Source organism: Lynx rufus, unplaced genomic scaffold (genome assembly GCF_022079265.1).
Source record: "Lynx rufus isolate CCGP_SWC_20201006 ecotype Redwood Valley unplaced genomic scaffold, mLynRuf1.p SCAF_6, whole genome shotgun sequence".
NCBI classification, from domain to species: Eukaryota; Metazoa; Chordata; class Mammalia; order Carnivora; family Felidae; genus Lynx; species Lynx rufus.
The window spans coordinates 22,773,854-22,790,309 of NW_025814878.1; the positions used below are offsets into that span (position 1 = coordinate 22,773,854).

The 16,456-nt window shown below is 42.9% G+C and overlaps 1 protein-coding gene across 3 annotated transcripts in view; it reads left to right on the plus strand.

Moving 5' to 3' along the window:
• Window positions 1-16,456, plus strand: part of MAP3K5 (mitogen-activated protein kinase kinase kinase 5) — a 207,798-nt gene that overhangs the window by 166,765 nt on the left and 24,577 nt on the right. For 2 of the 3 annotated variants that reach the window (XM_047102683.1, XM_047102685.1), the window contains 5 exons: window positions 5,562-5,719; window positions 7,851-8,028; window positions 8,801-8,821; window positions 12,826-13,006; window positions 13,099-13,267. In XM_047102683.1, coding sequence (XP_046958639.1) covers window positions 5,562-5,719; window positions 7,851-8,028; window positions 8,801-8,821; window positions 12,826-13,006; window positions 13,099-13,267 — 707 coding nt within the window. The remainder of the gene's footprint in view (window positions 1-5,561; window positions 5,720-7,850; window positions 8,029-8,800; window positions 8,822-12,825; window positions 13,007-13,098; window positions 13,268-16,456) is intronic. The other variant, XM_047102684.1, reaches the window with a different exon arrangement.

Here is a 16,456-nt window from a genome sequence, read left to right on the forward strand (position 1 = left end):
TGTTACACAGAATTTGACCTGGCTATTTTCTCATCTTGTATTTCTATGACTTGCTCTGTCTCCTGGTTAATGCCACTGAAATGTTTTTTTAAACTCTCAATTTGTTTTTGTTTTCCCTTTCGTGTCATTACTTCTCTCTGGGTTGGCCTACAACCACTATAAGCCTTTATAAGATTTTTTTTTTTTTTTTTTTTTTTTACCCCAGCCTCTCTGTGACTCTTACTCATACCTTAATCTCTTCCCATTTGAACTATGAATTCCTAATCTGTTTACTCCCTGTGGCCTATTTCCTACTCACAACATAAATAACCGGTAGAATTTTCAATTCAGAAAGAGGAAGTGACTCATCAACTCAGCATTGGGGTGGGGAAGAGAGCTTGCCTGAGAAATTAGGCAATCCAGCCACCAAGCTACCTCTAGAACAAAGTCCTGAGGTAGTGGAGACAAAGCGATTGCCAAAAAGCTAACAGTAGCCAAGAGGAAACCAAGGCTCAGAGAGATTAATGATTGCACCACAATTACAAGAGGAATTTCAACTCTGGTTCTTACCGCTCCATTCTGCTGATTCTCTTGAAGTGCTAAGTCCTTGTCATTATCATCAGAGAAAGAATAATTCAGCAAAAAAAAAAAAAAAAAAAGTAATGAATAATCTGTGGTCTAATAGAAAGCAAAATGGCCAGGTATCCTCATTTTTGAATCCCATGAGGTAGGTGAGGAAATTGAGAGAGAGAAGAGAGATCACAGCCAGAAGTCACAACTGTTTGTAAGTGATAGAACTCAGATTTTTAATCTACCCTTTTCTCTTTGCTTTGATCTTGCTCTGGTCCATCTTTCTCCCCATGTTGCTCACGTATCTGTTCCAGTAGCCTGGAAGAAGAAAAGGAGAGAGAGAGATTCTGTAAATTTTCTCAGAACATTCAGCCAACAACAGCTCTGACCCAGTTCCCACCCTCACAGCAATGGGTATTTCAGGGCACAGCATTAAACACAGTTAAAATGTATTTTTCTGAACAAAATTAATTCCATCCTGCTAGTAACTTTAAATGTGTTTCCATTTCTTTCCTCATACTCTCTCAATTTGGCAAGAGACATTTTAGATGTTGCCAAGACTCAGTAACTTCTGACAGGAAATCCCTACTTTCAGAGGTTTTATTTGGGCAGGATGTTAATTTAATTATATCTTCTTGCTAATCTTTTTTTTTTATTTTTTTATTTTTATTTTTATTTTTTTAAATTTTTTTTTTCAACGTTTATTTATTTTTGGGACAGAGAGAGACAGAGCATGAACGGGGGAGGGGCAGAGAGAGAGGGAGACACAGAATCGGAAACAGGCTCCAGGCTCTGAGCCATCAGCCCAGAGCCTGACGCGGGGCTCGAACTCCCGGACCGACCGCGAGATCGTGACCTGGCTGAAGTCGGATGCTTAACCGACTGCGCCACCCAGGCACCCCTCTTCTTGCTAATCTTAAAGACGTGTTTTTTGTTTTTTGTTTTTTTTTTTAGTCCCCAAAAGAGTTTTAGTAAAGCAATCCTCCCAGAGCCCTTTGCTCTTCTCATGCTGGCTTCACATGAGTGACACGCGTAACTAATGTGCCTGGTCTGTCTCCAGGGCTGGTCAAGAGGGCTTGGAGTGGGCACACCTTGATCTGCTCACCGGATAGGCCTCACCGCTGCTTGGTCAACCTCTGATGACCTGACTTGAAAGATATTGACCTGTTTCCACTTCTTGGTGATTTGGCGAGAGGGAAGGCAGCATCAACCAGGATTTATAGAGTGCTGGCAGTATACCTGCCTGCATTAAGGGATTTGCATACATGTTTTACTGAAATTCGTACATGAACCCTAATCCTTAAGTTATCAGTATCCCAGTTTATGATGAGAAATTAATGTTAAAAGAGGTTGAATAACTTGCCTGAGGTCACAGAGCTAGTAAGTAATAGAGCTAGGATTCAAACTAGACTTAACATGCCACATGGAATTCATTATCTTCTCCCCAAACCCGTTCTGCCCACACTGTTCCCCATCTCAGTTGATGGCCACCCAAGACCTAGAGTTGTCCGTGGTGCCTCTTTTCTCACACCCCAACCCAATCCGCAAAGAGACCTACTGGCTCTACCTTCAGGAGATGTCGAAAACTGGAACACTTCTCACTGCCTCTGCTGCTGCCTCCCTCATCTCCCACCTCTGTTACCTCCATAGCCTGTTCTCCCTGCTCCCACTCTTGCCTCCTACTTTCTATTCTTAACACTGCAGCCAGAGTGATCCCTTTAAATCAAATCAAGCCCTGTTACTCGGAGACTTCGGTGGCTTTCTGTTTCATTCAGACAAATGCCAAAGTCCTAATATTATGGACAAGAATCGGAGTCTATTACCTTTTCGACCTCATTTCCTACTCTTCCCCCCCCTTGCTTAATCACTCACTCTGTACCAGAAAACTGGTCTTCCTACATTTCCTTCATTTTACCAGGCACAGCCCTGCCGCAAGACCTTTGCACATGCTCTATCTTCTGCTAGTAACACTCTTCTCCCAACGATCTGCATGGCTAACTAAGTCCCTCTTCTTCAAGTTTTAACTCAGATGTCATCTCAGTGAGCCTAACATGACCACCTATTTACGTGGCAGCCCTCCCTGGGCATTCCTGATCCCCTTTACTACCTTTTTTTTTTTTTTTTTTTGTCATTAACACATCACTTTCTAGCGTGCTATATAATTTACTTATTTACTATGCTGGAGTTTAATGTGTGTCTCCTGCTGCAAAGAATGTAAGCTCCATGAGCCCAGGGATTTCTGTCTGTTTACTCCACTGCTGTATTCTAAGTGCCTGGCCCATAACAGGCCCTCAATATAAATCTGCGGAATGAATGAGTGGATTAAGTAGAATGTCAAAGTTCACACTTTTAGCCACTGAGCTGTAGTGGTTCCAAGGGTGGATGCAGTGGCAAAGAAATTCTAAAAGAGATGATTTTAAAGTGATTTTTTAAAACCTTGGAATGCCGATGTATAAGATCTGTGCTTTAGAGCTAATGCTCTCACTTTTTTCCGTAGGCTACTGTACAGATTGGCTTACATCTTCATTATCTGGCTGTGTAAATCTTTTTATATAAAATATTATGTGTCATGTGATTATGGAATAAAGAGAGCATATATGAATACATAACTAAGCCTGAGGGTTTTTTTTTTTGGCACTTACTCTGTGGGGGATAATTAAGCACAATTGGCAGATAGAGCTCTTTGAAATATTATCTGATGAATAGAAACATTGCATAATGTATTGATATTACCTGAGTTGTCCAATTTTTAAAGTTCACTTTGTTGTTAACCAGTTGCAATTTCTACTCAGATATTAGTATAACTTAAATTCTCACATCCATTCTTTTTTAGATCCAGGTACAAAAAAAAAAAAAAAAAACCAAAAAACCAATCACTATAGCTCATCAGCTATAAATGACGAGAAATCATAGCGGTTTTCTACTAAGGGTAGGGGATTTGAAGAGTGAAGAGTGGTATTACCTTATTCTTGGCTAGGTGAAATGCTTCCCTCCAATAATGTTGCCGATTTAAGCTCACAGTACGCATGTACAATTGTATGTGAACTTGAACGTGAGCTACTGCCACATAATGAGGAGAGCTGGTGGGTAACCTGGCAAGATGACAATACTAGACAAAGATAATATACTTTCATTTGGTTTTATGAACAGCAGCCAGTTTCTAGCCTGTGTTGGTGGGTTTCATGGGAACAACTTAGAGGAGTTGTGCCTAGCAGTTTCATCTGTAAATCATGCATGAGGCATTCATAAAAGGTGTCTGTATTTATCAGGTTGTCTGTCAGTTTGGTTATGAATCAGAAAATACTGAAGTAGCTCTTTTAGCAACTGCCTCAGGATTGGAGATAATTGAATGTGGCATCTTGGATGAGTTCCTGTTTGCTGATTATATCATTTGTAGGAGTATATCAGTAGCAGGGGATGTGGCAATAATCTGTTCCTGTTCACACTCCTGACTCATTGTTGGATTTGGGGGAATCAATCTAGGGTCTCTGAGAAGCCAAGCCAGCCTCTTGTTTGAGCCACTTGAGATAACCACAGTTGAGTGTTTATCTGGGATAGACCAGACTAAACCTAGAACCAAGTGTTCTTGACTCCCCATTCAATGCTCTTGCCATCCTACCACACTCTTCAACTCTCTGATTCCACATAGCCTTTTAAATCTCCTATGTTTCGTTGTATTCTTCTTCACATTGTGTCTGGTGATTTGTCTGTACTAATGGCTCAAGACCTGTCTTTGATCTGTTAAACCTGTTATTCCCTGGACCACAGGCATGCAGCAGAAGCCATATATATTTGATTTACAGAATAGAGTACACGAAACATGGTTTACATTACTTTTAACAATGGCTTTCAGAATCTTTCATGCTTTCATGATTTAGAGATAAGAATCAAGACAGAAGAATTAATCATTCAATTTAGATACTGAGAAATATATCGGGGGACCTGGGTGGCTCAGTCTGTTGGGCATCTGACTTCAGCTCAGGTCATCTTACGGTTCGTGGGTTTGAGCCCCCATCGGGGGCTGGGGCCTGGAGCCTGCTTCAGATTTTGTGTCTCTTCTCTCTCCGCCCCACCCCTGCTTGCACTCTCTCTTTTTCTGTCTCTCAAAAATAAATGAATGTTAAAAAAACTTTATAAAAAAAAGAAATTGAGAAATATAGATCTAGAAAAAATGGATGAATGGCCTAGAATTTTTCTGGAAAGATTAGAAGTATACATAATAGGAATCTTTGTGTATTTGAAAAACTAATTGCAAAAAATGTGTGTTGATATATTCTCTGTTGTTCTCAAATGACTAATTGTTAGAAGTTTCTAAGAGGCCCCAATAAAGTGATACCTCATTTATACTCTAGTATCTAGATGACAAAGCATCTATTCATGACCAGATCACATTGGCAAACTATTGTTATATCCCTGATAAAATCCATCATGACAACTGTTATTTCCATTTTTATTAATGACCAAGAAAAATGGAACACAAAAAAATGAGATATTGGGGCACCTGGGTGGTTCAGTTGGTTAAGCATCCAACTCTTGATTTCAGTTCAGGTTATGATTTCACAGTTCATGAGTTCAAGCCCTATGCAGGCTTCCTGCTCTCTCTCTCTTTCTCTCTCTCTCTCTGCCCCTCCTCCTCTTGCACTCTCTCTTTCTCTCTCAAAATAAAATAGGCATAAAAAAAAGATGAGGGGCACCTGAGTGGCTCAGTGGGTTAAGCATCTGACTCTGGTTCAGGTCATGACCTCATGGTCATGGGATCAAGCTCTGCATCAGGCTCTGTGCTGAGAGTGCAGAACCTGATTGGGATTCTCTCTCTCTGCCTCTTTCTCTGCCACCTCCCCTGCTCCTGCTTTCTATCTCTCTCTCAAAATAAATAAACTTAAAACAAGAAAAGATGAGATACTAAGACCTGAATCATGCTTTTAAAGTTGTCTTATTTATGTAGACAGTTAAAGCTGTCATTAGATATTCATGTGTTTTCTAAAGTAGAAGTGTGTTTGGATTACCCCCAGGTACCCTTCAGTATATGGCACCAGAAATCATAGACAAAGGACCAAGAGGCTATGGGAAAGCAGCAGACATTTGGTCTTTGGGCTGCACGATCATCGAAATGGCCACAGGGAAACCACCTTTTTATGAACTGGGAGAACCACAAGCAGCTATGTTCAAGGTCACATTTCAAATGTCTTAAATGTCTTAAAAACCGCTGGATAAAGCTATTAGATTAGATGTTCCATGTGTCTATATGATAATTTTTTTAGGCCAAAGGAGAGGAGCGTAGGTAAGCACATTAAATGTGCTCACAAAGTTCATTAAAGTTCATGAAGATTCACATCCCTCAGAGTCAATGTGTGTGCCTCACACTGAGGATCTGTCTGTCTCTCCCTGCCTTAGTTTTCTCAGCTATAAAGTGAGATTCCATGTAAGTTCCTCTGATGCCTTTTCACAATGTGACATAAATAACATACTACTTTATGGAAGATGCTTTAAGGTCTTTGGGAAATAGTCTGAAAATCTTCCATGGAAGGAGATGTTAAAGACGTTTTTTTATTCATTTAAATATTAAATCAAAGCAATATTTCCCTTCTCTATCAGAAGAGTTTAGAGGCTCCATTAAGAATGGGGTGGGCATAATTGCTACTTTGAGGACCTCAATCATATTCTTACATAGCGACTCTTCTAGTCTGTTTATTTGCCCTCTCCTGGAAGTGGGAAGCAGCCCACCTCCCAAAATAGGAAGCACCAAATATGGAAATAGGGCTGAGAAAGCCCAGAGGCCACTGCTTCAGAATTCAGGGACTGAGCAAAGCAGTGACCAGTTCTGAGTCCCTTCAGTCCCCACCTGCCCTCACCTGCCACGCTGCCAAGCCCAAGATTTAAACTGAGAACTTGTTTCCCAAGGAGTAGAGCTCAAGTCTGTCGTTCTATAAGGCAGAGAACTTCTGATAAGTTGTTATCTCTTTCCCTGCCGCTGACGATGTTTCTAGGGACTTGCCTCCCGTGATGAGCCCTGTGTGACCTACCTTCCGCTTTTGTGTAAAGGTTGCCTTACTTTAAGCTTGAAGGTGATCTGATGGGTTACTGCTGATACAGAAATGAGTAGTGCAACCAAACGAGAAGGGCAGTGAGAGCTGCTAAGAGAGCTGCCCTTCTTGACATAAATGAATGTTTTTCTCTTCTTGGTCAGTCTTTCAACTTTTCACCCATCTCTAGGAGTTCCCTCTGAAATGCTGCTCTCTTCCCCATCGGTGCAGGGATTATTATACAATATGCATTAAATGAGATAATATAGACTCAAGCACTGATTTACAGTGTTTGAACGTAGGCTCCAACACTGTCAAACTCTTTGGGGACATTGGGTAAATGACTTAAACTTCTTGTACCTCATTTTCCTCATCTATAAAATGGGTATAAAAATAGTACCTATCTAATAAAGGTTTTTTGAGACATATATGAGATAATACATGCAAAGCACTTAGAATAGTGTCTGACATATAGTAAAGGCTATATAATTAACCATAAATAACTGTATATTATTATCTCTATAATAATTCACTTATATAAGCTATATAGTAACAAAAAATATTTCCTTAGAAAATTTTCTTTACTAATACATGAAAACATTACTGAAAAAATTTAGAATGACAGCCGTGAGAAGAAAATTCTAATTGTTATAAAAATTCTGTTTGCTTAATTTTAAAGTATTTAAAAATATCTCTATATATGAGCAATTTGGGGCAGGAAAAATATTCACAAATCATGGCATAGGGGAAGAACACAGGCTTTACGCCAAAAAAATTAAGGTTTCGATCCCAGATCTCTGTTTCTGTAACATGTAACCTCACCCCTCTGAGCCTCATTTTCCTCTTTGATGTAACAGGGATAATATTTAATCCATTGGGTTGTTGGGAGTATTCAGTGGAGCTTATAAATCAAAAAACCAAACATGATTCCTGGCCTATAGCTATTAGGACCAACACAATGGTCTCAATTACAGGTATCTTTCTTGCATGCCAGTGTGCTACTGTGTGCTAAAACTTTGAGGACTGAATTATTACTTCATTATGCTGTCTGCTGTCTTAACATGATTGCTCTGTGTATGTCATTGATGAGGTTACAAAAGCACTCTGGAAACTTCCCATAACCTAGAGAAAAAAACATCCTATCTCGCTTTGAGAAAAGGCATGAGTTTGTAGGAAGTATATGGTAAACGACTTTGTTGTGCTAGGGGACCAAGTTTTGGATCCTGGAGCTCATGTGATGAGAGGGTCACTCAGAAGTTACCTTGTGCTGTGTCTTAGGTGGGAATGTTTAAAGTCCACCCAGAGATCCCAGAGTCCATGTCCGCAGAGGCCAAGGCGTTCATATTGAAATGTTTTGAACCGGACCCCGACAAGAGAGCCTGTGCTAACGACTTGCTTATTGACGAGTTCTTAAAAGTTTCAAGCAAAAAGAAGAAGACGCAACCTAAGCTTTCAGGTATGTGGTTGCATTGAGGAGGATGTGAGGCAGAGTCACTAAACCCTCAGCCTTTAAGGTAGATTTTTCTAGAAGTAAGGTAATCTGTTATAGATAGGTATCACTGGAAATTCATGTAAACATTAGCTGAGTGTTCTCAGATGTTCAGTTTTGGTATCAGGAAGCTGTCTTATCATCGATTTCACAAAGGCCAGGGCCTCATACATAATAGTCTTTCATCACCTGGTTAGTAGGTAGGTAGTATATCAGTAGCTATAGCATTCTGGCATCACTGATACAATGGTTACAGCATAATGGGGTGAAATACAGCTTTTTAGAGCTGAAACTTTAAATCACCACTGATGAGCTACAGGGCTATTATGGAGCTGTTAAAACTTCCAAGCCATCCAGATAATATGTTCTTTTAATTTTAGTCAGTGGAAAATACCTGTTGCCTCTTAGAGACTATTGTTTGGAATAACTACTACCCGCCCTCTGCAAGAAAAAAAAAAAAAAAAAGAAGAGAAGATTGTCAGTTACTTAAAAAAAAAAAAAAAAAGGCAGTGTGAAAATATACACTGTCTCTTGCAATAGTTTCCATAGCTTATTTCAGAAAGGAAAGGCAAGTAAATGATCCATTTGTTATTGGCATTTTTGTGCTTATTTGGGATGAGTGTAGACGGGTTGAATGTTTGGAAAGGACATTGATCCCTTTTCAAGCACTTTTTCATTATTTCTGTTTAACAACAAAGCCAACATGTGTTCATGTTGCTGTTTGCTCTTCTTTCCACAGCCCTCTCAGCTGGATCAAATGGTGAGTTCGTTTTTATATTTTGCCCACCGAGCCAAAGCTTGGTGCATCGTGCGATATAAGCTCTAGATATCCCATTAAAAAGCCTCATCCTCTGCTTTTTGCCTCCATGTGAGGCTCCTGGGTAGCAAGGATATGTGCAGCTGAAGCCTGGCTGGGCCATTCCTTCAGAAACCCCTCTTCTCCCCCAGAAAGCAAAAACAGATGTGCTAACCTAATTAACAGCTAAAATCCCGCTTGGGATTGTTCTTAGGTGTGACCGAGAACTTCATGACTCCTGTTAATTAAAACTATAAACTATAACCTGGCCTAGTTCTCCTAAATGAACACAGCTGCAGGACTCTTCCTTCCCCAGGTATTTTTATAGGTCATACACTGTTTCTGTCCAGAGGATAAGCCACGGCTTTACCTGGAGGGGCCCCCACCTCCAATAGCTGTACTCGGCTTCCCCTCAAAAGGGGGATGGGAGGGTGGTGGTGAGGAGGGTCTCCTTCCCCCTTAGGGAGACATGACTTGTCCAATACCGGACTGCTCTCCCTTTGCCACACATAGACCCAGAGAATTAAGTAAGTCATTTTAACCTAATACGCACTTACTGTGCATTCACTGTGTGCCCAAGAAATGTGCTAGGCCCTGAATATATAAGGATGACAAAAGCATAGTTCCTGACTTTAAGGAGCTGTTATTCTTAGAGGGGAGATGCACAAGGAATAAATCAACAACACCGTAGTGTAATTTAGTCAGCACAGAGAGGGTTGTAAAGGGGGACAGAGTGATTGACATCAGTCTATGAAAGTGTTTCCAAGGAAGACTTTCTAGTGAGGCAACCCCCGATGAATAAGGATGAACTTGAGTTTAACAGGTGGCTGGGGAGTGGGGAGCCAGATGAGGTCAGTCCTAGCCTGAGTTAATGCAGTGTGTGTGAAACCCCACGGTGTGAAGGGAGCAGGACGTGGCTCAGAACTGCTGGTACTTAAAATTCATGGGGAAGAGAAGAAGCTGGAGGTGGTAAAGCAGGGTCATATCCCAAAGGGCTCCACGTGAGAATTAGCAAAGAGAAGTGGAGAACCGGGGAAAGACTGTAATCTGGAACTAAAAGCACGGGGTCTATAATTCTATGATAATAGAAACGTCCTATTTCTACACTGCCTGATCGTTAGCCACTACCAGTGATGTTAGCTTTAAGAGCTTGATGTCTAATAGCAATGAAGACCGTGCTCCCAAGCCTTGAGTCTGTATTTGTCCAAGCTAGCCGCTGTTTTGTCCATTCTGCCATCTATTCCTGTAAATACGAAGTGAAACAAAGCACACGAGAGATCTCAACAGCTCCCGGAAATGTCTCTCGAAAGCAGTCCTGTGTTTGGGGCCCCCGACAAACCTTTCTCTTCTTAGACAACCTTACTATTACCAGCAAGTAAGAGGTTACCCTTTTGCTTTCTGCTGTAGCAGCACTTCCTAAAATATAGTCCGTGAAATGCTGGGTCCATGAACTGTTCCAGAAAAGTGGGAATTCCATGGTCAAGTAAATTTGGGAAATAGAGCATGTGAGCACTTTCCTTTCCCCTGCCATGTATTTTCAGTGTACCAATTTGCACGTCTCTATACATTGAAATAAGGAATTGTGGTGTTAAATTGGTAAACTCAGAGCAGCTCTTCTTAGCTTCATCTCAGTTCCTACCTTCTAGTAATTCAGCAGTGTAACAAATTCAGTGACAGCAGGTGGGTCAACCAATTCATCCTTGAGAGATTTTCTAGTTGCTGATCAGTGAGATGGTTTCCCCAGAGATGAACTATCCCCAGAAGCTGTATATACTTCTCTTCTTCCTCTCTACAGCTGGAACCAAAGCAAGGTACCTCTCTAACACCTGCTTTCTTCACCTGAGCTACAAGGGGGCTAGAATAATAGAATGGCCCTGCATGGCATTTTTGATATAATCAAGGGGTAGGACATGTCCTACCTGCAAGATTCTGTGATTAAGGAAGCTCCTGGATACGGCTGGAAAACCCTTTTCCTAAGACTCAGCAGCTTGGAAGAGCTTCCCAGTGATAGGGCAGTACATTTTCAGAGAAATGTCACTTTCTGCTATGTAATGGGATTTTTTTTTTTCATCTTCTGAATCATCACTAATTGTGTCATTAGGTAAATCAAGCTCTTGGCTATACAGTGTTACCACCTGTTGAATATTTGCTTGTGAAAAGTATTTTTTATCACGTGTATTTTTCTGATTATAAACATAATACATGTTTATTGAAGAAGGTTTTAAAATTTTGGAAAAATGAAAGAAAATCACAATCACCCCAAATCACATCTTGTGGAAATAACTACCATTAATAATATGCGTTCTTTGGTATATTTTCTTACAGTTATATATATAACAGAATAAAACACGCACACACACACACACACATACATGGAATCATAAGGGACAGAGTCTGATAATAGTTGGAGGAAGGGAAGGAAGAAAAGAAAGAAAAGGTCTGTCTGGCTTTCCTGTGTTTGTAAATCAGATGAGTGCTTCTCAAACACGTCCATCTGTCTGATCATTGGCATGGCCTACCGCCACCCCCCCTTGCTGCAAATCATTATTGATTTGCAGTCACAGCAGACAGAGTCGAGAGGCCACTTGACCACTTGCTGACTGACCATCCCATGTCTTTGATACTGGGGCAGTTGTTGATTCAGCCCAGCCCAAGACGAATTAGGTAAAAAAGGGATTCTAGGCAACAGTGGCTTTCCTTTTTTATAATTTTATATCTGCCTTCTTTAGTAAGGCCTTTTGTAGTATTGGGACACTTGTTAGGGAAGGATGATTCTGGAAAAAATTACTTTCTTTCAAATCAATATTTGATGATATGTTGGCAATTCCTACTGTGCCAGGTCAGTCTCCTCCAAAATAAAAGCCCATGTTCACTATGGACTCACAGTACCTGAGAACTGGGAAAGACCTAAGAGATCACATAGTCTAATGGTTTCCACAATTCGTGTTTGGCAAAGAACCCTTTTTCATATGAATCCTTAAACAGAACCCTGATATATAAGACTGATAGAGCACATCTGTTTTGGGCAAAACAGGTTTGGAACTTGTGTTCTAGAATCACAGAATCCTACTCACTCAACCCAACTAAGGCAGCCCTGAGATGCTAAGGTGGACCCTTAAGCCTGTGAGGAACATGGTTTAAAAAATAGGAATCTGGAGGTACCTGGGTGCTCAGTCAGTTGAGCATCTGACTTTGGCTCAGGTCATGATCTCGCAGTTCATGAGTTTGAGCCCCACATAGGGCTGGCTGCCGTCAGCCTGTCAGTGCAGAACTCACTTCAGATACTCTGTCCCCCTCTCTCTGCCTTGCCCCTGCTTATGCTCTCCCCCCCAAAAAAAATTAAATAAAAAATATGAATTTGGTCCTTTATTTATAGACATGAGAACTGAGACCCTTAAATTGCCTTCCTAATGTCTGGCAGGTGGTCAATAGAAATGAGGAGATTGGAACGCAGGACCTCTGGGTCTGGTGCTTCTTCTACTTTTTCACAGCCCTGACGTATTCCTTTCAGGGCCTGGGAGACCTTGACCTTGCCCACCCTCCCAACCCCCCCAGGGATTGGACATGGAGCACGGGGAGAAATTAGGATCCATGACCGTCCTCTTAGGTAGCATAATTTTACTAGTCATTGCAGTGCCACACTTGACAATGAATATTGCTCTCTTTTGGTGCGTGTTTAGTATGTGTAAATTTTTTTTCAATGTTTATTTACTTTTGAGAGAGAGAGAGACAGAGACCAAGTGCAAGTGGGGGAGGAGCGGAGAGACAGGGAGACACAGAATCCGAAGCGGGCTCCAGGCTCCGAGCTGTCAGCACAGAGCCCATCCTGACGCGGGGCTCGAACTCACGGACCATGAGATCATGCCCTGGGCTGAAGTTGGATGCTTACCCAACTGAGCCACCCAGGTGCCCCTGGCATGCATACATTTCTAAAAGCATGAATGAGCGTTTCCCCCTCTCGTGATAAGCAGAGTATCTTAGAAGCATATCCTTGCCCGTGCCCGTCTTGGTGGAGGACACCAGCAGCAGCAGCGAATACGGCTCGGTTTCTCCGGACACGGAGTTGAAGGTGGATCCCTTCTCTTTCAAGACGAGAGCCAAATCCTGTGGAGAGCGAGACGTAAAAGGAATACGGACACTCTTTCTGGGGTAAAGACCTGACTTACTTTGGGTGAAAGAAGTACGTCATGTGTTATTTTATAAAGGACACCGTGATTTATGCTGCATTAAATTCTTAACAGCATTCCAGATGAAAATTTCGAAGACCACAGCGCTCCACCTTCCCCTGAAGAGAAAGATTCTGGATTCTTTATGCTGAGGAAGGACAGTGAGAGACGGGCCACTCTTCACAGGATCCTGACCGAAGACCAAGACAAAGTTGTGAGGAATTTAATGGAATCTTTGGCTCAGGTAACACCTCTCATGGATACTTGGTTTTCCAGACTTTGCATACTTTCACTGTGTCATCACCCCTCGGAACTGTCACAGGCCATGTGGAGACAGGAAGGAACTGTAGGGCTCTTGAGGATGAAACCTGCCTCCCCCAGACAGGAAAAAAAGCAAATCTCCGATGTAGAAACCACATTAAAAAAATTTTTTTTATTTATTTGTGAGAGAGAAAAAGAGACAGAGGGCAAGAGGGGGAGAGATGGAATCTGAAGCAGGCTCCAGGCTCTCAGCTGTCAGCACAGAGCCCAACTCTGGGCTTGAACTCACAAACCGTGAGATCATGACCTGAGCCGAAGTCGGACGTGTAACCGACAGAGCCACCCAGGTGCCCCTAGAAACCACACTTCTGAACATAACTATTTGTAAGTCACAAGCACACTTTCCGTGTTGGTCAAGTTCCAACGAGCTACAAGTCACTGTGACCCTTCGTTCATTTGTTTATGAATTCAATCTGTTTATCAATTCAGTTATCAATTCAACATGCATTGAGCCACATGACTTGATAATTCGGACAGTGGCACAGGGCTCCCTGCCAGTCTCCTCTGAGCATTTAGGAAAATACTGCACACACAAGGGCCCCCCTGCTTGTGGGGCTATATTCAGATGGACAGAGGGTGATGGGCAATAATGAGTAAATTATGTAGTGTGTCAGAAGGCCACATATGCGATGAAAAAACAAAGCCGCTCAAACCCTTATTCCCTCTTGTATTCGTTTGCTGGGGCTGCCTTAACAGAATACCACAGACTGAGTAGCTTCAACAGCAAATTTGCTTCTCACACTTCTGAAGACTGAAAGTCTAAGAGCAGGGTGTTGGCAGGTTTGGTTTCTCTTGAGGCCTTTTCCCGTGGCTTGAAGTGGCACCTTCTCACCATGTCCTCCCCCAGCCTTCTATCCCTGTGCACTCTGGGGGGGTGTCTCTTCCTCCCCTTGTAAGAACACTAGCCCTATTGGATTAGGGCCCCACTGATAGGATCTCACGTAACCTTAATTACCTCCTAAAGACCCTCTCTCCACATACAGTCACATGGGAAGTTAGGGCTTCTATGTGTCAATTAGGGCCAGTGGTGGGGCGGGGGCCAGTTCAGTCCCCAATATCTGGGAAAATATGTTCCCTGGGATTCTGCATATCTGTAGATACGAGGAAGAATCCCCTCCCCAAATTTGTCCCAGTAGAAGCAGGGTGTCCCCCAGCTCCAAGCCTCTGGTGATGCCTCCTGTGTTTGGAGCGGAAGCTCAGGTCTCTTGAGGGTATAAGCCTCCACAGACATGCTTGGTTGCAGACATGACACTTGGTGTTTTCTTTTAGTTGCATAGGCGTCAGGGACGCGTCTCCCTGCTCTGGCTCCGGTGGCCACCATCTGTCTCCCCTGCGCATACCTTCTTCCCTGCCTTCTGTCTTGGGAAAACAGCTGCAAAAAGGGTGTAGCTGGAGGAGTCACGCCAAGTTTGTCTCTCAGGCCAATGGTCTATCTGGTCTCAGCTTGTCCTGGGAGTTAAATGGAGCAACACTCTCTTCCTTGGCTCTTGTCTTTGTCTTGAGAACCCCACTAAGTTCCTCTGCTGATTCTGTCACCTTAGCAATTGTCTAATGCCCACCTCTTTTGATCCCGTAAGAAGGGACAAAGGCCACGTATGTGCCAGCAGGGTCTCTGGGTACAAGACCTGAAATGAACGCCATCTGCATTTCTGGGAAAACCCTGCTTGGGTCCTAAAGGAAAGGTGTCTCGAGCGGTTATTCTGAGGCCCAGAAAGGAGGGGCTCTGGGCTGGGGGGCAGCTGGGGCTCTGGGCTGGGGGTAGAGTGAGTACCCAGGACTCTGCACAGGAATGGTGGGGGGTGTGGAGGAGACGGGAGCAGTCTTGAACCTGTAGCTTTCTCTCTTGCCTTTCCTTCTGCTCACTCTGGTCATTCAAGGACGAGGGAACCAAATTTAAAACATTTTTAAGTTCATTTATTTCGAGAGAAAGAGAGAGTGAGTGTGGGGGAGGGACAGAGAGAGAGGGAGACAGAGGATCCCAAGCAGGCGCCACGCTCTCAGAGCAGAGCCCGACACAGGGCTTTCTATCTCATGAGCCTCGAGATCACGACCTGAGCCAAAATCAAGAGTCAGACACTTAACCAACTGAGCCACCCAAGGTGCCTCGGAAGGGGAACCAGATTCAGATGAAAGGTGCATCTGGGCAGCAACTGGAAGTCGTTCATTCATTCAGCAAATACGTATTAACCTTCTACTGAATGACAATCACTCGTCTGTGTGCTGTAGATACTACAGTGAACAAAACTGTAAGAAAATGTACCCCATTGCAGCTGACATTGTAGTGGGAAGAAAAAACAATAAAAATTAGTAAAGATATAGTAGTAGTAGCAATGTATATAGCCACACATACAGTTATAATATATAGTATGAATAGTAAACCTATAGTAATATATTCCGTGTGGCGTAATAAGAGCAAACATTTTGCATGAGCCAAGTATTGTTCTTAGTATTTCATGTGTATTCACTCATTTAATCCCCATGGCAATAGCACTATAGTGATAGTTCTGTTGGCATCCTCGTTTTGAGAAGCGGACACAGAGGCACAGAGTTGTTGAGTAACTTGCCCAGGCCACACAGCCCTAAGCAACGGAGTCAGGATTTAGACCCCCACAGTCTGGCTCCAGGCTCCGTGCTCTTAACCACCACACCGTTCTCCTCCCTGGGTGACAGCTCCCACACGGCGACCAGTGCTGGTAGAAACATAAAGCAGGGGAGGGATTGGCGCTTTAGGTGGGGAAGGAAAGGAAATCGCCGTTAGCCGCTGTGAAGACTTCTCCGCACGGCGGCCACTAGTGCAAGGTGCCTGTCGGAGGTCAGAAACATGGGGAATGCGGGCATTGCCCAAATCTCATCATCACCCCAAAGGATGTGCTCCTCCAGCGCAGAAAGTGTCTGCTTGTTTGGGGAGTTTGAAGGTCCACCAGGCAGGACTGCCGTGACCATTGTCAGGGTCCCAGCTCTCAGCACAGAGCCTGGCAGGAGACTTCACTTCCATGACTGTGCTGAAAGTCTTAAATTTCGCCGTTGGTTAATCCTGTTTAATTGTCTGTGACTTCCTGTTTTTTTCATGCACACTTGAATGTTTTCCATAGAAGGAGAAAGAAAAATACTC